At 52.7% G+C, this 25186-nt stretch overlaps 9 protein-coding genes across 9 annotated transcripts; 3 read left to right on the top strand and 6 right to left on the bottom strand.

The window, feature by feature from the left end:
- Positions 1-1101: 1101 nt before the first annotated feature.
- On the bottom strand, positions 1102-2025 carry J4E87_008521 (uncharacterized protein; the record flags this gene model as incomplete). Its single annotated transcript, XM_049380110.1, has 1 exon — positions 1102-2025. One exon carries the CDS (start codon positions 2023-2025, stop codon positions 1102-1104), a length of 924 nt encoding a protein of 307 aa, XP_049230107.1.
- Positions 2026-2919: 894 nt separating this feature from the next.
- Positions 2920-3834, top strand: J4E87_008520 (uncharacterized protein; the record flags this gene model as incomplete). Its single annotated transcript, XM_049380109.1, has 1 exon — positions 2920-3834. The coding sequence occupies one exon, from the start codon at positions 2920-2922 to the stop codon at positions 3832-3834; it is 915 nt and encodes a 304-aa protein (XP_049230106.1).
- Positions 3835-5145: 1311 nt separating this feature from the next.
- J4E87_008519 (uncharacterized protein) lies at positions 5146-6227 on the bottom strand (the record flags this gene model as incomplete). Its single annotated transcript, XM_049380108.1, has 3 exons — positions 5146-5349; positions 5403-5633; positions 5688-6227. The coding sequence occupies 3 exons, from the start codon at positions 6225-6227 to the stop codon at positions 5146-5148; spliced, it is 975 nt and encodes a 324-aa protein (XP_049230105.1).
- Positions 6228-8947: 2720 nt separating this feature from the next.
- Positions 8948-9772, top strand: J4E87_008518 (uncharacterized protein; the record flags this gene model as incomplete). The annotated part of the gene is made up of 1 exon (XM_049380107.1): positions 8948-9772. The coding sequence occupies one exon, from the start codon at positions 8948-8950 to the stop codon at positions 9770-9772; it is 825 nt and encodes a 274-aa protein (XP_049230104.1).
- A 1564-nt stretch (positions 9773-11336) lies between these two features.
- Positions 11337-14108, top strand: J4E87_008517 (uncharacterized protein; the record flags this gene model as incomplete). The annotated part of the gene is made up of 4 exons (XM_049380106.1): positions 11337-11373; positions 11470-12067; positions 12733-14044; positions 14100-14108. 4 exons carry the CDS (start codon positions 11337-11339, stop codon positions 14106-14108), a joined length of 1956 nt encoding a protein of 651 aa, XP_049230103.1.
- Positions 14109-15473: 1365 nt separating this feature from the next.
- On the bottom strand, positions 15474-16913 carry J4E87_008516 (uncharacterized protein; the record flags this gene model as incomplete). Its single annotated transcript, XM_049380105.1, has 2 exons — positions 15474-16442; positions 16494-16913. The coding sequence occupies 2 exons, from the start codon at positions 16911-16913 to the stop codon at positions 15474-15476; spliced, it is 1389 nt and encodes a 462-aa protein (XP_049230102.1).
- Positions 16914-17456: 543 nt separating this feature from the next.
- Positions 17457-18917, bottom strand: PGX1 (Exopolygalacturonase; the record flags this gene model as incomplete). The annotated part of the gene is made up of 3 exons (XM_049380104.1): positions 17457-17711; positions 17767-18536; positions 18587-18917. The coding sequence occupies 3 exons, from the start codon at positions 18915-18917 to the stop codon at positions 17457-17459; spliced, it is 1356 nt and encodes a 451-aa protein (XP_049230101.1).
- Positions 18918-20457: 1540 nt separating this feature from the next.
- J4E87_008514 (uncharacterized protein) lies at positions 20458-21869 on the bottom strand (the record flags this gene model as incomplete). Its single annotated transcript, XM_049380103.1, has 3 exons — positions 20458-20472; positions 20520-21113; positions 21180-21869. The coding sequence occupies 3 exons, from the start codon at positions 21867-21869 to the stop codon at positions 20458-20460; spliced, it is 1299 nt and encodes a 432-aa protein (XP_049230100.1).
- A 1541-nt stretch (positions 21870-23410) lies between these two features.
- Positions 23411-25183, bottom strand: J4E87_008513 (uncharacterized protein; the record flags this gene model as incomplete). Its single annotated transcript, XM_049380102.1, has 4 exons — positions 23411-23428; positions 23490-23522; positions 23595-24698; positions 24743-25183. The coding sequence occupies 4 exons, from the start codon at positions 25181-25183 to the stop codon at positions 23411-23413; spliced, it is 1596 nt and encodes a 531-aa protein (XP_049230099.1).
- Positions 25184-25186: the final 3 nt, after the last annotated feature.

Below are 25186 nucleotides of genomic sequence, written 5' to 3'. Positions count from 1 at the left end.
CCGCAGAAGCTTCAGACGCTTCAGGTTTTGGGGGAGCTGTTGGACCTTCCCGAGCGCTTCTCTCGACCCATTCTACTAAAAGCTTCGGAATTCCGGAGGAGCCTTGCTTCAGTAGTGCCTTTGCATTATGCTGAGGAAGGAGTCTCTTGCCACTCTTCAAGAATTCGGTGGTCAGCACTCTGGGTTCTTCGGTGTCGACGGGTGGTCGTTTCGTGATGAACGCCCACCAGACTATGCAACACGTCAGTCTGGCGAATTGAGATGGCGAAATGGATCATCGTACGCCCTTTCTGAACATACGAGTTCTTCCACCTCATCTCATGTGCTGGAAAAGACTCTTCGCGAGGTTTACCAATAGCAGGATGGCCTAGATGCCTGCGTGATCAGTCAGGAACTCCCTCACATGAAGTTTGTACAGGGATACTCACGCCACCCATAAAAAGCAGTCGTCTTCGCCACTGGATCGATCCAATCCATCGCAGGATCTCCATGAACGCACTTGCTGTATTGGTATGTCCATTCTTCCTCTCCGTCTTGTTTTTCTACATGCCAACCAAGAGTGTCGCGGAAAAGGTTTGCCGTCTGCTCATTGCTGGTATAACCAATGAGCTGCTCTCCTTCCATCATGACATAGGTCACCTTCCATAGATATCGCTCAAGGCCGACCTCGGGATGATATCTGGCTTGATTCTGAGCCAACACGTCCGAGTTGGCAACTATCAGCTTAGAGAAGGCGTACTTTTGTTGCCCCTCTCGTGTCGACAGGTCATAGGAGGTTGATATTTTGACTGGGTCACCCTTCTTGCAGCGCTATCGAGAAGAGAGAGACCTAAGGATCGCCGAGCCAAGTTTATACTCTAAAGAATATGAGCAATCATATAACATGACTGGATTGCCTCTGTTTGCCGTGAGTCGTATTGTCCGGCAAATGCCTACGAGGTGAGTGATTTGTCTCCATTGAAGAGGTTCGACGTCGATATGGTCTTCGCAGGGCCTGGCGCATAAGGGTGGGTGAGGAGCGCGTCCAGGAGAAAGCGCACGTATGATACCGAAATGGGCATACTCAACGCCATGAGCTACCCATCTATCTCGTTGTTGTCCTCACTCTTCTTTCCCAACATCGCCTCTAGCCCACTCAGGCCCCTGCCCTTCTTCCTGGTCTTTCGCCAACTTCTTCTCCAGCTCCAGCCTCGCCTTCTCGCCAAACTTCTTCTCCCACTCCTTATCCCTTTCCTTCTGGGGCGCGGCGAACTGCGTACTCAAACCACCCCTGCTCTTGACTTGCATCTTCTTCTCCGCAGCCTCGTTCTGCTTCAACTGCTCTTCCGCGCTCTGTATCCTGCGCTTGAGGCTGATCTCAAACATGTCCCTTCCTTTGTGCTTTCCCTTGAGCCCGTTGTCGTCCTTGTCGAAGTAGACGGCCCACCGCAGCCCTTCCTTGCCCCACGGTGTGTCCGGGTCTTCGTCGGCGCCATCCCATTCGTCGATGGCCATGAAGCCCTCCCAGCCTTCGAATGTGAGGTGCGTCTCGTCTTCGGTCCAGTCCCAGACGCCGACATGATGTATGATGCTGCCGGTGCGGTTCGAGTAGCGTAGCTCGTACGTCTTCTTGTCGCAGTAGACCCAGTTCAGCATCGGCGGGTCGTCGCTGATTGTGGTAACCAATCCTCTCTCCGGCGGACTCCTGTCTTCATCTGGATATGCAATGTAAAAGCCCGCAAATGGATGCAGAGGCTCTCTTCCTTCCCCATCCACTCCATCCGGCCACATGGGCTTGTTATCCGCATCTCTCGGCACGACCCAGACTTTATCGTGGCGCACGACGAGGATGCCATTGTCGATTTCTTCTTTCGCGATCGGATCGGGGTCGTCGCAGGCTACGAGACAGTTGAATTTCCACATGCGCGATTCGTTGGCGGCTTCTTCGTTCTGCTTCTTTTGGTGCTCGACACCTTGCGCGACGCCGGTTACGACGGGGATGGCGACGACGCAGCCGCCGAGGAAGATACTGAGAGGAAGCGCCATTTTGGAGATGCGGTCGAGGGGTGCGATATAGGATTCAGGGCGGTGGCATCGTAGGGGACTGGAAGAATGCACGCGATGCACTTCAGTCCACGCGAGGTGGGATGCGAAATCGCGCTGCGTCATGATCGGCGGGGACCTTTCCGCAAATAGTCTAATGCGTCCTCCCGTCGCTGCCGCGGTGCATCTAACTTCGCGGAACGACACCTTCTCAACTTGATGTAACCTCCACAGTCAGCGCCAAATTTTATCTTCGTCTCCAGATCAAATTGTATTTTTTGCGTCTGCTCGGTGTACGCGCGCTCCACGAGACCGCCATGACTAACCCCAGCTTGCAGTTGGCTCAAAGCGCAGAGAATTCAACACATCCTAGTTGCTTGTTGACCAAATGAGATTCATGATGGGAACTATGGTACGTCCTCGTTGTTGCGTTGTGTTCATTGGCTACGACAGTAAATGCAGCGAGTCTGGTTGGTCGGCTGCGCCCACTCATCCAGCCGACCAGAGTTCAGGATGGATAGTCGCGTAGAGTCAGAGGTCCAAATTGTACCATGGAGTGAACCGTAGATTCTGGTAGGTTTGCTGCTCATACATAATATGTACTTGTCTCTTGTAAACTTCATCTTCTCATCTCATCCCATCAACGTCTTCTCCAACAAAATGTTTTGTCACCTCCTAGCAAACGTCGCCGACGCGTTTTGCATGCACCCAGACCACCTGGGTGAAGATTCTACTCCGCGATATACACCGTCATCGTATTTGGCTCTAAAACATCGCAAAGCATTCAACAAGCCTATTCGAACCGGTCGTCCAGTTCAATCGAGTGTTAGAGAAGTTCTCTGCCGAGCGAGAAGCCCATCGCCATGCCCGTTCACCCACCAGCCACTAGCGCGAGAAATGGAGCAGTTTCCGGCATATGAAGAAGACGAAGACAACTGGGAAGAGTGGAAGCGGAATAATGATCGGGTCGCAGTCAATGACCATGACATCGACCACTGCATTCGACACTGCGAGCATCGCGTGTGCCGCACCATTACGGACAAAGATGGGAAGCGCAACATCGAGCCCAAAGCATGCAGATGTTGCAGGCGACTTCCCCTCCTCGAAGACACCAGTTTCAGACAAGAAAGGATATCGCGTCTTCGCCTCCAGAATATTCTCGCCGCCCAAAAGGCTTACGAGAAGGCCGGCCATACCGAGACGATAACGCTTGAACTAGCATCCGCCACTGCCCTAGTCAGAAAGATGCGAAGCATGGGATATCTTGATTTGACCAAATATCTTCGCGGATCCAAAGACTTCACAAGGAGCACCACACTTTACCCCGCGCAGTACCTCGCAGCTACCCGCGCGGCCAATATCCTCATCTCCAAACTCCTCAACTACTTGTCAATCACGCTTTTGCCACTAGAGAACCAAACCCGCACACTCACCATCGCGGAACTGGTCAAAGAAATAACGGAGATGATACGACTAGAAATCTTCTGGTGGGTATCTGAATGGTGTTTCCGCAACCAGGTAGAAAGGAGGGATAATGCTGTGGAGAGAGCATGGAAGTTGAAAGGGTGCTTTGGCCTAGCGAGGAGGACTTGGATTAAGGGGACGATGAGTAGGGGAGTTGAGGTACTGTTTGAGAGAATGGAGGGGATTGTGGAGATGGTAGTTGCGGTTTTGTTGTGGTGGGATGGAGAGATAAGGACGGAGAGGATGAATAAGACCTGGTGGGAGTTTGAGAGCTGTGGGAGTGAGGAAAGCAGCGAGAGTGGAGAGAGCAGCGACAGCGAGGAGAGCTGTGATTTTACCTGGGATTAGTGTAATTGATGTCTCGTACGCCTGATCAGTATCGTCACAAGCAATCAAAGAGAGAAAGCTTCCGTGTGCATTCACCGCAATCATTTCATGGTTGAGCAAACCCGAACACAGCGCTTAATGTACACTTCATATGCGCACAACGTCCCTTCTCAGACAACCAAAACCATCTCAACCAAAACCATTGTATTTCACTCCCTCCCCCGAGTAAACACCAATCAAACACCCTTTCACCCGCAATCATGAAGTTCACAGAAACCGACTTCCTGTCCACATCCCCAACACCACCCCTACCTCCACGTTCACACCTCCGCATCAAGATCCCTTCCTATAACCTGCGCCTCCCCGTCGCACCTCCATCCCCTCTCTTCGCCGGTATAAACGAAGACACAAACACCCACCGCTTCCCCGCCTTCCAAGACGTCCTCAACATCCGCAAGAGCGTGCCGCCCCCAGAACCGCACTGTACACTCCATTGCAACCACGGAGTCTGTGTGAAACAAATGATAGAAGGGTTTGGTAGTCCGCTATGTCAATGCGTTTTAGATGAGGAAGAGGAGTGGAGTGTGAAGTGGTACCGGCCTGCTATGGAGCTTGAGGAGTTGGATTTGATGTCTATTGCTCAGAACACCGAGAAGTTTAGTCCGGCGCAGGAGATTGATATACATATCGAGGACGCGATGAGGGTAGTCGCGTATTTGGAACCGCGCGCTTTGGCTCGTGCGATGGACAACGGGTTTCTGAGACGCGCTATGCTGGCTGATTTTGGCCAGGATGAAGAAGTCACGACAAGGGATGCGGTTCACCGGTTCTTCTATTTGATGAGGGTATACTTCGATCGTACTCTTCATTCGCCGGGCCACCGCGTTGTTAGCATCGAGCAGCTGCGGTGCGAGTTGGATGTGTATGTTTGGACGCTGCTGGATGAGTGGGTCATGAAGTATTGCGACCGAAAGACGCAGCGTTTGTTGCTGGAGCATAAGGGCCCGGAGTGCATTTTGGCAGCCACGTTTGGTGCTCCGGCGGAGGTGCTGGAGCTGTGGTATAAGTGTGTTGAAGATATTGTTGGGGTACTGATATGGCGGGATGAAGAGGTTAGGTGGCGGAGACTAGAAGGTGTGATTGGGTTTTGTGTTGTGTTGATCATGTTCTTCTTATTAGTCAGTATCTTGCTTTGGGGAAGTTTGGTGTCGCATGTCTGATGGCGGTAAGGCCGAGTCAAAGAGGAGAGTTCTTGGTATCAGCATTTAGTTATGAGGGTTCTACACCAAACCGCACTTTGGAGGCCGATACGATTGCGGCGTATCATCCCATTCAAGTCAAATTCATGAGCTCATCTTTCCAGGTACTCAGCATGGGGCAGATCGCTATCTGCATGTGCGTATGCTGGAACGAGTAGGCCTTCATCAGCCCAACAAAATGCAGACACGCAGCAATCACCACAGCGATGTGGAAGATCTGGTGTGATGAGAGCCACATGTCGAATTTGCCTTGTTTCCAGCACTCTGGGAATTGCATCTGTCTTCTGTTAGTCCAGCTATCGTTGAGCGTTGCAAGGCACGACTAGATACCATAAAGGGACCCAGACTAGCCAGGCAGACGAAGCCGCAAGCCAACCCCCATCGTAAGCCTGCCATTTCGTCCATTCTTTCCCAACCATACAATTGAATACCCCTCCACAGCGGAAAAATACCAGAGGCGGCAAAAGCGACGAAAAGCGGAACTACAAGGGCCTGTGCCCAAGACTTGGAAGCCAGAGGCGAAGCGAAGAAGAGCAGCATGATAGCGCCAAAAGTCGTGAACTATATTCCATGTCAGCAGCTTCTAACCCATGTCGTAGCACCAAATCAACTTACAATAAGCATATAGGTGCGCATGAGCTCTACCTCGCAGGTGAACGTGTAGTATAGCGTCGCAATCAAACTGCCCCAGATAAGACACGTGATGCCCGCAAAATCCAACTGCTTGCCAGCCGTCGCCACAGATTCTGAATGGTCGAGGACGATGTGGTACGTGACGGAGAACGACATGCACAGTACCACACCGCCGAGGAATGCAGACAATGCCAGTAAATCACCGTTGCGTGGGGAGGGGAACCACTGTTTTGGGCCACCTAGTTGCGGTAGGTTGTAGGTGGTGAGAAGCAAAACAATGGCTAAGAAGAGTAGGTGGGTGTAGATGTTTCCGGTCTCGTTATGGAGGTACGTGAGGCTTTTGATGGATTGGCGGTATGAATTGCGGGCGGAACGGTATTTGGTGACGATGTATTGGTTTTCTTGGCGCCATCCTGGTAATTGTCCGTAGTTGACGAGCGGATTCTTGATGGAAGGATCGTGCTTTTGCCCTACAGCGGTAGTTTCTGGTGCTGATGACATCTTCTCGTTTTGATCGCGCATGTTGTTGTTGTTGGTGATAGTAATCTGGGCGATGTACTGCTGCAACTTCGAGCAGTCGTAGCTATAATAACTGATATGACCCACATCTTCTCGCAGATGACGTCTGCCACGATTCTGCTAAAACAGGTACAATAATTGGCGTCGCCTTGGCCAAACGTTGACAACTTCTTGGGGTGTACTCCGGAGTACTCCTAATGGTAGCACGCTCGACTTGTAGTCGCATTTGAAGGCGAAGTAGCCGGCTGCTCGGCAGTCTTAGGTTTGCTTAGCTCAATGTTCGACTGGTAGACTACCATTAGGCCAAATCTGGGGATGCAGTTTGCTTGGCGCACGATTAGGCCTCTGGAAACCGTTGGGCGGGAATTCGTAGCGTTGCCGAAACTCCGTCGTTCCAAGACTCTGGAAGTCTAGAATCTCATCCTCGACGTATTGACTGATCTTTAGATGAAGGACTTTGTGCTTGCTAGACCCCGAAACGGACTTTCATCTGGTTGAGTTGTGAGGATACGTCTCCATATGATGTTGCCACGCCACTAGATCTGATCTAGATTTGCACGTCTTTTGCTGGTCTCGCAGCAGTCGAGACTACGGCGAGTGGTATGATACGTTGCATTGAAGTGCATCGATTCTCCAAACATTTCTCACTAAGCACATAGACTTCGGCGAGCCCACCTTTTCCGTCTGGTTGAGGTGACGCAGCAGTAGTAGCAATTTCCACAGTCTATAGCAAGAAAAAACGAAGTAATGGCATGTCGTGCTATATGCTCCACAAAGAATCATCAACAGAAGTATCGGAAATCCACTCCGCCCAACACTCACTGCTGGTGTCGACATATTGCTCTGCGATATCCAAAGTCTTCCATTCGTTTCCCAACATCCTCATACCCATCAGCAACGGCCGTTGGCTCACATGCTTGGAGAGATTGGGATTTTCATCCATGTCGTGATGATCGAGCGTGAGTATAAAGTGCGGACGGGCACCGGCTGTGAATGCACGCCGTCTTGGGTATGATAGCTGCAGTACGCTTGGAGGCAGGGTGGCCAAGTTCTCTCGCATACGCTCGACTTGGTCCCTCCAATCCAACAGTACGGTCGCCGCATGTGCGTTCAGTATACTTGTTAGATGAGATTGACGTATTCCGTCCTTATTGTAGATGCGGGCCACTAGCTTGTGTGCAGTCCCCTCCAGCCACTGATCACTCGGAGTATAAATGCCGATGCAACTACAAGGTGGGTCGGTGACAAAGTGTGATCCTGTATGGGAGTACAAGGGTCCAAGCGGGAAGTTGAGCGGGTGAAGGAGGCCTCCAGTGGGAGCATTGGTGTTTAAGTAAATGTGACAGCGACCGCGATATGTCTCGAATCCGCCGGTGTATAGGCGCTCCAGACACGGATGCAACCTGAACTGCGTGAAGTCCAGCCATTGCGGCTGCGGTTTGAAGTCGTCGTCCCGGGTAGGGTTAATGTCCCAAGCCACGCGATATGCGTAGCGCACAAGTTCTGCGATGGATGGCTTGAGCATATGCGATTGAGTAAGCCGAGCGGGTGCGTACGTCCAAATGTTCCATCCGTTTGTATCCAGGAGAATCGAACACATTGCGTGGACCTTTTCTTCGAAAGCAAGTAGCTCTTCGGGGGTTACATGAAGGTTGTCATTGTTAGTCGAACACACATCGGAGTATTCGACCGGGTTCTGATGCGGTGTATCTTCGAAGGGGTCCTGGAGAATGCGCTTCACAGTCGCTCGCCATAGCGTACAGACTTGGCCGGCGTGCAGTTGGGTCTGAAGGTCCGCGCTGTATAAGATCTGCTCAACCAGTTCCACTATGTTCAAAACGCGGTGAGTAGCGGATGCAGTCGACGATGGATTCCGACCATGTTCATTACTCGGATCTGAAGTTGAAGGCGACGGCCCTGAAGCAACTGGGTATCTGGCAAGCTGTGCATCGACTAGAGCCACAAGGGAATCTTTCCAAGCGTGCCACCTACGCAAAGACGTGATATTGATGTTTCGAGCTGCCGCGTCCAAAAAGAGGCTACGCCTTTCGCTCAAACTAGGGCCAGATGTCGCACCGTACTTCGGACTCTCAAAATAGGCTGCCGCGTCAAGCAATCGGGCTCGTAGTTCCAGAGAAATGGGTGATGGAGAAATTAGGGAAGCAATGCTCAATGGATTAAATGGGGTTCGTAGTTCCAGAGGAGTGGTCAATGAAGCCTCGATGCCAAACCATTTGAGCAAAAGATTGCTTTCCGTAGCAGCATCGCTTGCCTGTGGGGAAAGGGTGGTGTCTGCCATTCTAGGAGTGAGCTAGAGGGTGATGTCAGGTTGGCGGTGGGTCGTGCGGTGCTACCTCGGTCACGCGCTGACTAATCCACTAGCCGGAGCTCGAACAAAACTCTCCGCGCCGCCGCCACCCTCTCTTCTTTTCCATATAGAAAGTTGCACCCACGAAATTTGACCTCACTCTTTGTTCCTCTACAAGATTGAAGTTGACATAAGCTGGGGAGAACATACATCTTTGCCCCCAAGAACTGCCTGCCCCTACCGAATGGGCTGTCGGTCCCGTGGCTCCGAGACATTCCCATAAGAAATTTTCATCATTGCGACGTCTCCCTTCGCCTCGAACGATACCGACACGTATACGCACGAGTGACACGATGGATGCATAAGCGCGACCAAGGCGGTAGAAGTGATCGCTTTGGAAGCGCTGTACAATAAGATGGCCCGTAAGACCAAGGCGATTGACCACATGGTCAATCGCATGAGCAAAGTGCGGCTGGTGGATGAGCGCGCTGCCCCGCCGCCCGATGTTCAAGACGATGCGCAGGAAGATGACAAGAAAGCTGTGAAGCGCCAGCCCTTCCGCTTCTTCGATCTGCCATCCGAGCTGCGACTGCGCATCTACGAAGAGCTTCTGGTCTTCCCTAAGACCATCGACCTCGACCCTACGAATTACCGCACCGTCGCCCCCGCCCTCCGCCTCTTCCTCGTCGACCATCGCATGCACGACGAAGCGTCGCGAGTCTTCTACGGTCGCAACACCTTCCGCGTGTTCCCCATCCACGGCCGCTACATAAACCGCAAACACCCGCTTCTTGCATGGTTCCCTCGCAAATACCGCGCGCTCCTTACGCGCCTAGAGCTGCGACTGGGGCCGGGCTTCACGAAACCGCCGAAATGCTGGGTCGTGGATAGCCGGCTCGGTCTGGCGGCGGTGAAGAAGGTGTACAAACTGAAAATCTTTGTAGAGATCGACCCGGCGTCGAACGAGGTCTTTGAGGGCTGGCGCGTGGGGAACAACTTCTATACCGAGTACTGCGTCGGGCTGCTGAGAGGCTTGCTCGCGCAGGTGCCGTCGATTGATGACGTCGAGTTTGACGCATATCCAAGCGTGTCCAAGGACAGCCCGCTGCTGAAGGGCCTGGTAGAAGAGACCAAGCTCAATCAGAAGCGCGTTGCCTGGGGCCCTGAGAGGGGCTGGGACAAGATTGTGGAGGTTGACTTGGCCAGCGTGTTGCAGAAGATGGGGCTTGGAGCTCAATGAAATGAGTCTGTCCCGTAGCATTCGCGATGTCATGCTATGCGCTGCACACTTCGCGTCACTTATGTATATTCATGTATCATTCTTTGGTTCTTGATACTCATACCCAAGGTTACTTGTCCAGTTTGCTCTTTCCCTTTCTAGTCGCTGTAACAATGTTCGGGAATGGGGTGTGGCGTTCAGCCGTGCCTGCCCAAATGGGTGTGAGAAGTCGGCCCCGCTCTCAGCCTGCGTACAACACCTGTTCTGGCCCCGTAACCTCGTCGTTCCCCACAAAATCACTATGCTGATCACACACAACAGCCTTGCCTCTGTCGGAGCACGATGCAGGAAGGACCTGGCAAAGATCAAGTTGCAGACTACGGACCAGCGTCACACGCCGCGCACACCCCTCACACCACCATGTCTGCGCCCGCCCACGCCGTAACGGACGACACTTACGTATACGCACTCTCCGACCAGAGTGATCCCGATCAGTCCTCGCAGAAGCCGCCTCCTTCTTGACACCAATAATACGGCGCGACTTGATAAGGAAACCGACACGGGTGTTCGGTCCTCGCATTCACTTGGCATACCAACGCATCCTCTTCACGTACAAAGAGAATGTTTGTAATATGAACGTCACATTCAACTCTCATCACGTAGACTCTCCTGACTTCACTGCGCGCACGGATGTTGTCGTCAGCTGCGGTCGCTTGCCATATATATTGGCGTGCGTCCTAGACTTCGAACCTCCTCCATTATATCCCCTGCTTCTTCTGTCAAAGCCATTACTCCTTCATAACCCCAACAACTACCAGAAGTGTACGTAGTCAAAGACATGAGCGCGACAAACGGCGATTCCGCTTCCGCGATACCTGGCCAAACCATGTCGATGCAGTCACACCCCATCAACCCAGAGGCACCGTCTCTCTTGACAACAATACCAGGCGAAGTCCGCAATGCTATCTTCGAGGCTCTATTCGAGTTAGGCCACCCCATTACAATCTCCCGCGATCGGTATGCGTACGGCGACTCCTCATGTTACCAGTCGGGAGACGTACGTGGCATCGCGCTACTTCGAACATGCCGTCAAATCCACGAGGAAGTTATTGGTATTCTCTACAGTCGGAATATCTTCTGTGTAAGTCTGGCGGACGACCCCTACATTACTGATCCAATTCCATGGGCAATGGCCTGGCTCGACGATATTGGGATACAGTCTTCCTCTGTTCGACATCTTCAAACTCACATCTACAACGTATTCCACGGTCGAGATGATGTCATCAATATATCACCTATACTACATCAAGTATGGGAGCCTGATCATGCGGCTTTGAAGGTTGAACTTCTCCCTAGATGGTATCCGGAATGGGACCCACCAGGTGACGATCTTAACAGAACAGCCGAGATAAACGCTGTCTCATGTAACAGGCAGATGGCTACAATCATTGATGATCCGTCAGGAATGATCAAAAGGTTCTGTTCCGTGCCTTCATTACTGCGAGAAGTTTGCCTGAACTTCCTGGACCACCATGCTCACCTTCATTACTATGAATCAACTTACAGCGGCGACCGCCCGCTAGCTATGGACATTATTGATATAGTCGACAACGGTGCTGAGAGTACGTTTTCGAAAAGAAGACCGGTTACGGACATCAAACGCATTATGTCGTCCCGCGAAATTCGAAACTCCATCTTGACGATGGCATTGTGTCCAGACGAGGACATCATCTTTGACCTCACAAACCGGACAACAAACGTGGATGTGGCTCACATCGTATCGGTCACTACTTGCTTGACTGGTACACACGAGGTCGGTTTCCGGGAAAGAGCGTTCAGTGTCACATTGACAAGTATGAGTACCCTGGCAGCTTTCACCGCGGAACTAAAGATACTCCGCGGACTGCCTCTCGGAAGTCCTATGAGCATAATCATTCGCTACTATCTGGACAACAATGCCTCCTTGGACGATGTACGGCTCGATGCTCTCGCGCTTTTGCATGCGACGGGGTGTCGCTACCTATCAAAGCCTGTGTGCATCGAGGTCTACAGCAAATCTGGCACCGCCCCAATAAACAGCTACACTATATCTCTTGAGGATATACGACAGAGCATCCTTCTCTTCATGTACCAGATCTTCAAGAAAAGTCCAGAGCACATGCTAGCGCAACTACCAAGGATCTGGATGAGTGGCAGGGGCGAAGCGCGGGAAGCCGAGTGGGACTTGAGCAAGTGTTCTATCAAGCCGATCGTAAATGAGAACGTGGGCATCAGCTCGACAATCATTCAATCACGCTACGAAGAAATTAAAGGGAGGTTCGAAAGCATGCTCACCCCAGGCAATTTTCCGCCTGACTCTATGGGTGATTCCGCAATACGGCTGTGGTACTAGGTAGGCGATGGAATTTGCTGCATACAGTCTATCAAATATGAACAATTCGGGAGTGGCTAGGATGATGTATGCCTCAAACTGGAAATCGTCTTGTGAAATATATAATGCGACATGCATTTGGTCGTCCTTTAATGCCAGATGCTGTAGATCAAGATAATAGCGTTATCGCACCTCATATAACTAAGTACAAATGGAAAATTGATTGGCAACGTATACCTCTAGGGTAACCTTTGCTATAGTCAATTCATGTTTGGCGTCTCTCTTGAATTGGCTGACCTTATCATTCGTCACATACACCAAATACGTGCATCGAGCATTGGTATACTGCAATCTAGTCCAGCTTCGCAAACCTTTCTTCGCGTAATTACAGGTCGTATCGAAGAAGTTCTGCGGTTATCGCTATCCATGACGTAGCTCTTTCCATTTGGTGCAGCAAACGGCCGCAGTCTTGGCAGTCGCACTCTCTCACCTAGAATCCCCAACCTTACAAGCTTTTCCCGCTCCCAGCGATTACCCTTCCTTCTGTTATCGCACACCCATTTCGAGATACTGATCGCCAGCGCTACGGCGACTGAGACCATCCTCGCAGCGTGACAGCGAGCGACATGAGTGCGACACCCGGTACCGCAGCCGGTGGCGCGACTCCCGCTACCGTCAGTGACGCAGAATCAAGCGACATGGCTATCACCAAGATCGCGAACACGCAAAAAGACACGGAAGCGGCGACTTCAACGGACAACGTTCCGCCGCCAGTATCGCACCCAATCGACCCGAATGCGCCTTCATTGTTGAATCTGCCCGGAGAAGTTCGCAACGCCATCTACGAGGCACTCTTCATTCACGAATATCCTATTCAGATCCATGCGAAGAACATCAATCGACTCGGCTACCACTCCGGCTACCGCTCCGACAGGATTATCTCCGGAACTGCGCTCCTCCAGTCATGTTGTCAAATCCAGTATGAGGCCACTGGTGTCTTGTACGCACGAAACGTGTTCCGTTTAGGGCTCCCCGAAGATGCGGACCAGCGTAGTGGCACTATTTGGGCTATGGACTGGCTTCGCATAATTGGCAAACAGTCGTCTTCTCTTCGCGTCATCCAGCTTGATGTCAACAACTTGCTTGACGCCGACGAAACCTTAGAAGTCCTACCAATACTGGAGCATACCTGGAAGCTGGAACACAAGAAAATGAACGTCCTATTTGTGGCACTACTCGAAGTGCACAGTAGTAAATCATACTTCCAAAGCAATCGGGAATGGTCCGCCAGCCACATGGCTAGGATTAACAAAAGCTTGAGTACGCTCACCGCTGATCCCTCGAACCTTCTTAGGAAGTATTGGAATTCTAAAATGCTGTTGAGGGTCGGACTCGATACAGATGAATCGGAAGTATACGTTTCATACCGCCATAACGACTCTGGTGGTGGTAACTGGATGACGAAAAGCCGCATGTCAATCAGCGATGAAGGCGAGCTGCGTGTGATCCCGCCGAACAGGAACACAGAGTTTTGCGACCTCATGAGTATATACTCCGTTAGGAAGAGGCTTTTCGATTTGTTCCAGCCCCCAGGAGTTGAACTAACCTTCGACTTGGCGCACCAGACTACGAACAGCAACCTTAGAAGCCTAGCTGGGGTGAATCGTTGGTTACGTCACGAAGCCATCTCAGAAGTCTGCGATGTCAATTCAACCTTCAACTCAGCAACTTCGACGCCGAAATACAACTTTGCGACCGAGCTGGAGAGATTCACAGCCATCCGACTACGGGGTCGCCCACGCTACTTTCATCTGTATTTCGACCTACCGAAGCACTCTACTCTTGAAGATGTTCGGTTCGATGCACTGCTACTTTTATCTGCGATGGATTCGGTCAACCGCAAAGTCCATTTAGAGATCGAGGTACGCCATCCGCTCGATTCTGAGACACCAAACCACTGCTTCACGTTGTCCCTAGACCAACTAAAAGTTGGCGTTCTTCTCTTCATATACGATTTTCTGAAGACCTATCCCAACCGTGCCGATCTTCCGTGCCCTACTATCTGGACAAATGGATTTGGTCAAGCGAAAGAAGCGTCATGGCAAAATGAGCTCGGGTTGGACACACTGGTTAATTCATACCTGGACAACAGTTATAAGGTGACTGGGCGGGTTGATTACAAACTCACGAATGACTGGAATTGGCTGGTCAACAGTCATCTCGGTCCTTGCGTCAAGGGCTCGTTGTTGGAGTTCCTTAGGAAGTCACACAGGTGGGGATATAGGTATGATCTGACGATATTATCGGGATAATTCGCTAATGCGTTCTAGCTTTTCGAATGCGGATTCGAGCTCTCCACTGCGTTTTTGAAGCTCTCGTGTCAAGGGGGTTCTTTCCATCGCACCAAGGACGAATTGGGATACGGTGGAGGTTCAGTGATGACTTCCGTTCCTCTGAAACCCACTTTCCCGCTCCTCGGTCTATCACATGGTTTTATCGTGCTCGTTCTTCATTTCTGTTTTCCCCAGCAACTGGTCCTCTGATCATGGGAAGGAACTTGCCGCACACGAAAGCGTTTGAGTTCGTTACCTCTTCATCAGCGAAACTGCAAGCATCGTAGGATGCATGGATGTCTAGCTCGATAGTGCAAGCTATATAGCAACCAATTCATATCAAAGTAAGATTCTTGGTTCTTGAAATGAGTGAATATGACCGAGTCGAGGTAGGGGAGTTATCGGACGCGTTTGCAGGTGTAAAGTGCTGTCTATGAATGCGATGGCGAGCTTATGCATGGTCGCACTGTATATTTTTATTGGTCTACACGACGAAGACGCAATTGCAGGCACTGACATAGGCTGTGGAGGCGCGTTGCATACGCGGGTGACACGTATGGACAAAGATCGCGGTTCTGCTGCCCTTAAAGACTAGGCAAGTAGGCAAGCAGCATTGTCATTGTGGACGCGCGCTACGACGTAGGATGTTCTTGTGGTGCTGCGCGCGGAGAAGAAGTGTACGCGACAACCAATCGCAGCATTGCAGACATGGGACGACGCGTGACGTCATCGTGTCACTAGTCGAAGTCGCGCTTTCTGCCTTTCCGACGACACCAACAACACAACAGCTCAGCGCCCACTCGTAGTATCGCGCGAAGGCATTTTACTTTCCACACTTCAAAGGCGAGCGTACAAATGTGGTATCTTTATTGCACTCCTATCATCGGTTCTTTGCGCTGACAACGCCAATACAACTTTCCGAGCTTCTAGCCGCATACTGAAATCGCGCCTCCGGAAAGCATCTCGCTGGCTATCGCCGCGCACACGGAAACGAACGAACCCTTAAGCCATATCTCTTCTACTCAGCTGCCGCCCTCACGAACAAACGCTCGATATCGGGAAGCATGTCCAATGGGTCCTCGCTCGCATCCAATGCCTGGTCCTCGACAAATTCGCCATCCCTGTCAACATATGGCTGGGGGTCAAGTTCCCAATTCTGGTTCTTACAGAATCTAGCCAGACGAACGTTGCAGAACACAATCGACTTCAGTTCTTTGATGAGGCAGCGCTGACTGCTGTCACAGGAGGCGTCCTCATTCGGATCCTTGAACATGCGTATGATTGCAACCTGGAGAAATGGCTTTGCCGCTACGATATCGTCCATTGCACTGACAAGTCGTCGTCCGCAACACCTCACATAGCGATGCAGACCCCACGCCACGCGGTGGTACCGGATATAGTGGGGCAGGACGAACGTGATCTGGTTGAGTCTATGAGCGCCCGCTAGCATCCAAGCCAGACTACTCCACGAGTCTTCGAAGTCTAGTCGCGGGAAGCGCTTACGGAGTTTTCCTTTTGTCCACGGATATGGGAAAGGCATGAGATCGTATACGTCGTGTGTGCGAAGCCAGGTGTGTGGGTTCCAGTGTGAGGCCATGCAACCGCGGTCCTCCGAGCGGCAAGGTATAGCCATGGTCATGGATTTCATGAAGCCCAGGTTCCTCGGTCCAATCTTTGTCGCGAACGCATACGCTACCATGTGGCCGTTGAGACCCGAGAAGCGGAACTCATTGTTGCCGTAGAAGACCTCGGTGGCTTCAGCGCATACTTGCTTGCATGTACGTAGCAAGCCGAGGTTGCGTGCGCCGCGTCTGCCGAACATTTTTCGAAGTCTAGACCCGTTGCGTACTCTTCGGTAATACTCGGTATCCATGTCTCCGGTCTCTGGCCACAGCTCGATCGGCTCGTCGAATTCAAGGGCATGCCCGTAGATCATCAGACGGATCTCGAGAGGCATATCGAGGAAGCCAACGTTCTGAGGCTTGTTCTACAGACTTGTGAGTATACCATTATGTGTCCAGATCCATAGGGTACTTACCACAGGCTTCTGGAACTTACGTTCACCGTAGATGTGAGTGTATCGACGGTATGGACGGAGGTCGTCATAGGAGTGGACAAGGAACGCACGCTTAGCGTTCCGCTTTTTCATCTTCTCGGTGTGCGCTGCTTGCGCCTCCTGTTCTCGCTTCAATCTCGATTCTTCCTTCTTTTTTAGCTCAGCGCGCGCTATTTGCACCTCCTGCTCGCGCCTCAGTTGAGCTTCTTCTTCCGTGATCTCCTCCTGCACCGCTTCCGCTTGCTCAGGTGCCTTGTGCACGGTCTCGGCATTCTGTTGCGGCTCACCACCCGAACCTGCTTGAGCAACCTTCCGAGCTTTCCGCGCTCGCCGTCTAGCCGATGCACTCATCTTCTTGCGCTCGATGCCCTCGGGTAACACGTTACTTGGAGAAGTAGACATGTCTTGAATGTTTTGCTAATTTGCAGAAGTTTTCGGGTTGGTTGACTGGCTCGTAGAGATTTTGACCAGGGCTCGGAAGCGTACGGTCGTATATAGGGGTGCATTACACTCACGCCAAGTCTGTGCATCACGCATTAGGCTCCTACTCGGAACCTCTGACTATAATGGTCGGACTACGCTCGCCACTGGAGGCCAGAGAACCTTTGGCTATTTCACTCAGAGCTCAAAGTAATGGTAGTTCGCCCCATACCGAGCATGTTGATTGCTAAGACCAAACCCATCGATGCCTAGATGCCTGGGTACTCCAGTGAAGCCCATGGATGTTCAGCAAGTCCAGAACCAGTAGTTGTGCCAGGAAAGGATATGTCCGGATATCCATTCGGTAGTGCCCTAGGCCTGTACCAGACTATCGTCGCTTACCAAAAGCGCTTCGGCTACGAACCCAACATCTGCAGCGTACATCATGTCATCACGGCACAAAAGCAAATGGAGTGGAATCATATGGACGATACATTTGGTCTTGCAATCATTATTCAAGCATCCTCAGTTCCCTCCTGACTCCCCACCCTGACCTCCATTGGTAGTGCAGTTAACCTGACTCTCAATCCCGTCAATGTTCAAGCAAGTGTACTGGTTCGTTCCACTCGGGCTCGTGACATTAACATTCTCGATGTTGATGTTCGAGCATACCGCCGGGCTGGAACAAACCAAGTAACCCACAAGCGGGTCGTACTTCTTGCTGGTCGTGCCGTGGAAGTTCTTGACCGTAATGTCGGAGATGGTGAGGTTGGATGGGAACTATCATCACGTTAGTTTTCGGATAAGGATTGGTTGGTGGGAAGTAAGGGCATACCTGGTTGCAAAGAGTCAAGTTCTTCTGACCGTAGCACTGAGTAATCTCAATCGCGTAGTCGACGTTCGAAATAGTCATGCCGTCGTACGTAATGTTCTTGACAGCACCACCGCCACCTCCTCCCTGCAGGTCACCGGAAAGAGCGGAAGAAGCACCAGGCCAGACCTTGATACGCGCACCGTCCGAAGCATTCGACATACTGATGTTGTACACGTAAACATTCTCGACGATATCCACTTCGCCAGGGTACTGGCCCAAAGAACCAACACTAATACCGTGGCTACCGTTGCAGATCAGGTTCTGAACAACGATGTTGGTGCTGTTAGGCTTGAAGGAAACACAATCGTCGCCGTTGTCGATGTGCGAGTTCTGAATGACAATGTTATCGGAACGGTACGTGTCCCAGCCATCCGTGTTCTTAGCGGGGTTCTTGCTCTTGCTACCACCGAAGATGTCGATGTTATCGAAGACCACGTCGGTGGAGTTGGCGACGAATGTGTACCACTGCGGACTGTATCTGAACTTTAGATCCGAGATTGTGGCGCCTTCCGCGCCGATGACGCCGAAGAGGATGGGGCGCAGGATGTAGATGTCCTTCGCGTAGAGGTCGTACCAGGCTTGGCCGTTTCCGTCTAGAGTGCCGCCGCCGTAGACGTTGACATCCTTGCCGCCGAGCTGGAAGAAGGTGGTGGCGTTTTGGTAGATTTGCTTGAAGGAGTTTGCTTGCCAGTAGTCTGTGTCGTTTGTGAATTGGATGGATCCTTGAATGTCTTTTTGACGGTTAGCGCTGCAGTATCGTAGCTTTTTGAAGGTGACATACCCAGATCGATGCTGTTTAGGAAAGTAAGATCCAGCGCGGTTCCGATGGTAAACTTCTGGTCCTTGGGGAAGACAACATGACCGCCGTTATTGCACTGCTTGATCGCCTTCAGGATGTTGGCAGAGTCATCCTTACCACCACCGAGAGCCTTGACGCTGCAGGTCTTGGTTCGTGGCGGCGACGCTGGGCATGCTTTCTTCGGGTGATAAGGATACGCCGGGTGGTGAGGCCTCTTCGACGCAACGACCTTGACGCTTCGCTCATCGAGAGGTGTAGATAGTGCCGCTGATGCTTGCAGCAGAGCGCACGTGAAAAACTCGGTGACGCGCATATTGGCAGACGTATATGCCGGTGTTTTCAATTGACAAGCTGGAAATCAACGTCTGTAGCTCACAAACCATCGCGACCCCGACCACCTAATATACCCCCATCGCATCATCCCCAGCCGTCCGAGCCGCGGCCTTGGCCCTGGGACCTCCTCAAGATACCCGCTCCCGTAAAATTGGATGGCGCGGAGGAACTCTACGATCATCCCCCTTCATCCACTTCATCCTGGGGTCCCCTCACGGCCACGAGTGGCTAAACGGGTCATGACTGTGGCGCTAAGCCAAGATCAGCGAAGCTTTCCCCACACGCCTGGGCGCTTGGCCAGCGCCATTGGTGGAGTTTCTGCGACCCCAGATTTCCGGTGCGTGCTCGCCCCACGACAAATCGCAAAAGACGGTCTACGGCTTCTACGCGTCAACAGCTGCGTTTCTGGGGTGAGCAGTTGACTGAACGTGGCGGGCGAAGATTTTGCCGCGGAACGGCCGGCGTGATCAAGCAAGTGGTGGCTGCTTGGAAGGGCTGGGCTGAGTTGCGATGCTCCCATCTTGGACAGGAGATGGGCTTACCGCGATTACTTATCCGGGCGGGCTCCGGTAATTTCGCTCGATGTTTACCAATTCATCCTTTGCCCTGGAGGTTGCGAAATTTGTCCACATTGTCTTCTGTCAGTGCGAGAGCACACTGGTGAAAGACCCAGAGCCAAGCGCGCTGTCTTCGTTCCGTCCCGAAAGCTTAGCAGCTGGGTTTCTCTGCCAATGCAACGACGGGCGACAAGCCACCAAGAAGAGCAGTATTGAGGAACACGACCGTCAAAAAGCTCTACTTAGTCTTTTCTATCTCCGATCACCCCCAGTATATGTTTCAGACACGTCGTGTTCAGATATCACGATTATTTGACTCACTCCGAAGCGTGAGCTGGACGGAAATACCATGTGAACTCCGACAATAGGACCGATGCCAGGGATGTAATGGCTTGCATATCACAGTACCGCGGATCTTGAATGTGCATCCGCTCAACCAGGGTCTGCGTCATTCGCTTGAGCCTGTCAAGACGTCTAGAATTGACGAGACGACAGCTCGTCTCTTGAGCCATCGACTACATGTAAGGAACACAGCAGAAAGAGGAGGGATTCAGTGTGTAATCACGTTGGTAAGAAGGAGTGAAAAGCCAGTAGAAGAAAGCATTGCTGTGCTACGAAGAGAGATAAGCTCCCAGTGGCGATAGACCGCCATCGCTATGCAACGATTGAGGTGATGCACTGAATATACATCGTAACGCTACCCAAAACCACGCTATGCAACCCGCAACTCCCAACCCCAGCCGAAAGCAGAATACAATCATACAATACAGGGGAGAAGAACATTGACCAACATTCATTCCATCCCCAAAGCGCCACCCCTATCACCTTCCGTCCATACGATCTACTCAACCAGTATAAGTCCTGTAACCCATCCCACCCGCATCCTCAAACACACACCCGGCCATTCCCATGCCCATCCCAACATCCTCACGCCAACCCCCCTGATCCACCGGCGTCCTCGGCTCATCCGCACTCGGACTGGGACTATTAGAAAACAAACCCCCCTCAGGACTCTGCTCAAGCACGTACGCCGTGTCGCCAATAGGAAGACCATGTGGTAGACCTTGCGATAGGGAGTGTGCTGATATGGTGCGCGACAGATCGTGTTGGTGTTGCGACATGGGACTACCCGGATAGGAGCGTGTGGATGGGGAAAAGAGATCGAGATGGGCGTGGTGGTGTGGACCAAGGACGTTGGCGTTGGGGTTATTGAGGGTGAAGTCGTCGGTTCGGGAAGAAGACGACGACGGGTAGCCAAAGTCCACGTCGCTTCCGTAGTATGGGCTCGGTGGGTAGGCGTCGGCTGGTACGCTGCGATAATTCGGATCGAAAGCCGCAGGGACAGAGCGGGACATGTACTGGTCGTTGCCGTTACGGTATCCATCGTGCATCCTCCCGCTTCGCTTCATCCTCGCTGAGCGACGTGCAGCTTGACCGCCCTTGGCGCCGGAGGCTTGTCGCTGGGGCTGTGGTTGCTGGGTCCGATGTCCGCGTTTGTTGGGCTGCTTGCTGCGGTAGCGGGTTGTGGATTTGACGCCTTCGCGGATGGCTTCGTCGGTTAAGCGCCACATGAAGCCTTTGCGGGATTCTTCGCCTGGTTGGTCAACCTTTTCGAAGGCCTGGGTAGATTAGTATGTACTAGAGAAGAGAGGTAGAACGGTGAAAAAAGAGGAGACCTAACATACCCCATTCATTGACAGATTGTGTCGGATGCTGTTCTGCCAACCTTTTGTCTCCGAAGCGCTGGCCTTGTCGGTGTTGGCCTTGAACCACTCGTAGATATCGCGGAGTATCATTGTATTGTTGGGAGCGTTGAGGAGGGCTTGGTAGATGAGCTGCGCGTAGGGCTGCTCCTTGTCGATGACGCCATCTCCAGAGAGATCGTGGGGATGTCGAGGTGGATCGTCATGAGGGGTGGACGCTCGTGTCAGGTCGGAGTATGGGCTCTGGTAGCCATTGGAATCCTCAACCTTCATATGCGCGCCATACGGGTGATGGTCGAAGTCGTTGCTGAGCTGCATGAGCTGGCCGCTGATCTCATGGTCTGACAAGTCCATCGCGTCAAGGTGGTTCGGCGGTTCGATGTGGTATGCGGTGGGTGGATGTGAATCGGTCATACTGATATCGGCAGGAAGGCCAGAGAGGTCGACCCCGGTGTAGGATCGGGGGCAGCTTGCGTTGGAATACTGAGTCGGGTACGCGATACCGAAGTTGTCATTGTAGGACATTCCGTTCTCGGCGTAGTTGTAGAAGTCTCCGGTACCAGGTGGAAACGGGTTAGACGCATTGTAACCCGCGCCATTCTGGGTCATGGAGTTGAGGAGGAAGTTGGTCGGTGCAGTCCACTGCATTGGCTCTTGGTCGTCGAGGCTCATGGCAGAGTGCGGGGTAGTGTCGTTGTTGGAAGGTGCAGGTCCCTGATCGGAAGGTGCGGTGAGCGGGACCTCAATAGGCAGTCTGGGGGAAAGAGACAACACCGGGTTATGGGTGTGAAAGAGAAGCGGGGCACAAAAAGCGTCTTTGGAGGGCTGGAAGGGTTCACAAAAGGCGTCTTGAGATGACTGGACGTTGTCGAATTCAGCACCCACGTCTGCGGAGGAAGGCCGATGAGGTGATTGCGCATGTGGCATAGCTGTTGTGTTGTCGGCCTCCCACGGGTCTGGACGGTAGAGATAAGGAACGTATCGATACGAATACGCCAACGTGTTGTGTGAAACCAAAAGACTGGCAGAAAATGAGAGTAGTAAAAGGCGATGCTCACAAATGAAGCGGCAGTCAAGACGTTAACATGCTCCGCCATGCCCCGGCGAATGGGATTGCTTGGAAACCTGGTCATTGTCACCTAGACGATTCTTGCGCGGGTTCCTACTGCCAGCACACCTGCAGGCTTGACGCTGCAGCGTCGCTTGTATGGACAAACAAAGGATGAGATCTCATCGCAAGGACGGCGGATCTGAGGACCCTGGCCGCAGGCGCAGCTGCAGACGTGATGTCACGGAGCGACAAGTACCGGTACAGCATCACCGCCCCACGGCCCGAGACGCAGCCTAGAGACCCTCATTGCACTACTCCATCAACCAGTGTGAATGACTCTCTGTACCACCACTGCAGCCAACGATTGCCTGCTTGACACCGGCATACGGGAAGGCGCATACGTCCACTTATAACATCGAAATGCGCATACAGGAGGGCCCACTTGCAACATCGAAACGTCCATCGGCCTGCACGGCAGTCTCCCGCTCTTCGATGTTCCTGTCCGGCTTCTGTGCATGTCCTGGAAATTGTCCGAGAGCAAGAGGCAAGATGTTGTTCATTGTAGTTGTCAGCATACGCGTCCAAGCTATTCCTCCACGCTGTAACAATCGTCCTGACATGGGTGACTTCCTTCAAGGATCTCTATTCCTCGCCTGCAAACTCTAATCCAAAAAGGCCATTAACGGCATATGTTCTGCAGGCGCAAGGAGGTGACATGATGTGCTGCGCCTGCAAAGAGGCAGTAGGCGAGCAACCGATTGGGAGCAGACCCCACAGAGGCCTGTAACACGACTTCTACCATTTTTCTTCCGGTGAAGCTGATTCGTAGTCCTTGCCCAAGCAATAGTCATCCGTGATAGGCCCTCGTCACGGCCCTGTCACCGCTCGAAGAGGAGTGTACACCGCCAACGGACCCGAAAACGGAGATGCTGCACGTTGCGAGGATATGAGAGCCGGTAGAAACGTCACCGCCAATGTGGTGGTCACGGGTGGTGGCGCAACGAGAGAAGCCTGGATTTGATACTCAAGAAGCACCTATCGATGGAGAGGGTCCTGTGCAACGTCCGCCCTATTTCTTATCCTATCGCGCCGTTTGGTGTAAGAGGGGCCAGGTACAGCGGGGTAGGCTGTGAAGCGTCCATGTCACCCAAAGGGGGCTTAGCTACTTTCGATAGTATATCTGCCACGATGTTAGTGTGATGCCAGTGTGATGCCGTTCCGGTCATGCGATCTTGACATACCTTCTTGAATTGGAAGTGGAGTTGCAAGATGCCCTGCATTGCGTTAGCCACGTAGCTAGTACGGAGGGAGGTGGTTGGCTCCCAGTAAGGAAAGAGCGGACGTACCTTGTCGAAGCTACTCTTGAACCCACGTTCTCTCTTGGCGCTATAGTCCCATTCCTTATCGATGATGCGGAAGGCAATATCCTCGTAGGGCGGGCCGGCAATGAACCGGATGAGGCACGTGTCGTCTTCACCGGCCGGGGCGAAGGACTGGCCCTTTTTGCGACCGTTCTCCCGCTCGATCTTGTAGGTGGGCGCCTTTGATTTGTCGATGAGGTCGGGGTAGAAGATGTTGAACTTGTAGCCCTGCACGACCTTTGGTGGCGGGTTGTCGTGATCGTAGTGCGTTTGGTTGTACTTGTTCCATTCATAGCCCATCTGCACACGGTTGAAGTATCGGGGTTTTCTGGGCTTGTAGCTGCCAGCCCACTGGGGCCGGGCGGTCGTGACTTCCTCCTCCGCGGTGAAGATCTCCTCGCCTTCCTCCACGCCTCGCGCGACTTCCCTCTCGTATAGCGCCATGGTTGCCTTGGAGTAGTCTTCTTTCTCGACCGGCGCAAATCGTGAGGCGCTCGTTGTCACTGTCTGGCTCGTCGTGGGCTGACTGCTGGTGGTGGTTGGGTCGCTGGATTTGGCCTGTGACGGCACATAGCCAATCTTCTTGATCTTTCCCCTTTCGGTGACCAGACTCTCCAGGAACGCTTTCTCATCCGTCTGTGGTAGCGCCTTGTCTTCGGCGCGCAGCTTCAGTAGGGGTTGGGGATCGAAGGCTGCATCGTATTCGACAGTCGTTGGCTGCGCCTCGCTCGCCTCATCGGTGCCGTTGAGCATAGCGTATATCCTGTTCTGGACAGATGCAGCGGCGTCAGCCTGTTGCTTGCGCAATGTCTGCAGTCGCTCCCGGACAATCTCCTGCGAGACGCGCCGCAGCTTCGCCTTGGCCTTCCACACGCGCAGACTCCGCAGCAACTGTTCCCAGTAGTCGTAGTCGATTGGCTCGTCCGAATCGAGCTTCTTCTTGACCTGCACCTCTAGCGTCTCCAGCTGTTCGAACGTCTTTGGGGAGAGCAGCTGATCGATGTCGGCGGCCACGGAGCTGGTGCCGCGGGCTTCGGACTTGGAGGATTTGGATTTGCGGCGGATGTCTTTGCAGATTGCTTTGAGGGACTGAGGGGTTAGCTAGGCATCGTCTTCTAGGGGTGATTACTTACATTCCAGTAGTCACGATTACTCCTGCTCGTCTCGAGCGTGAGGTAGTTCTCAATCTCCTTTTCCAGCTCGGCGAGATCTTCATTATTGAGACCCTCCAGCACACCTTCCGGATCGACTATGTCTAGCTCGTGATCTTCCACCTCCTCGTCCAGCATCGACTTTTCCGTGGGATCGATGAAGCGCAGCGTGACGGCTAGCCAGTCGATGGGTCTCGCGCGCCCGCCCTTGACGCGTAGTGCCGCCTTCTTCTTGGCCTGCTGCAGCACGAAGCGGTCCTCGTCTGCCACCCACGCCTCCTCTGCCGCGTTTGTCGACCGTTTCGCAGGGTTGTCGTGTGCTCGTGAGTCGGCTGACCGCTTCGCTGGAATTGACGAAGACGGCGCATTGCGCTGGGGAAGGCGATTGCGCTCGTTGCGCCATGGAGGTTCACGTGACGACATCTT

The sequence above is a fragment of the Alternaria ethzedia genome (genome assembly GCF_023757985.1).
Source record: "Alternaria ethzedia strain BMP 0044 chromosome Unknown scaffold_27, whole genome shotgun sequence".
Taxonomy (NCBI): domain Eukaryota; kingdom Fungi; phylum Ascomycota; class Dothideomycetes; order Pleosporales; family Pleosporaceae; genus Alternaria; species Alternaria ethzedia.
Note: the sequence above shows the minus strand (reverse complement) of the source record. Positions and strands in the feature narration are given on the sequence as shown.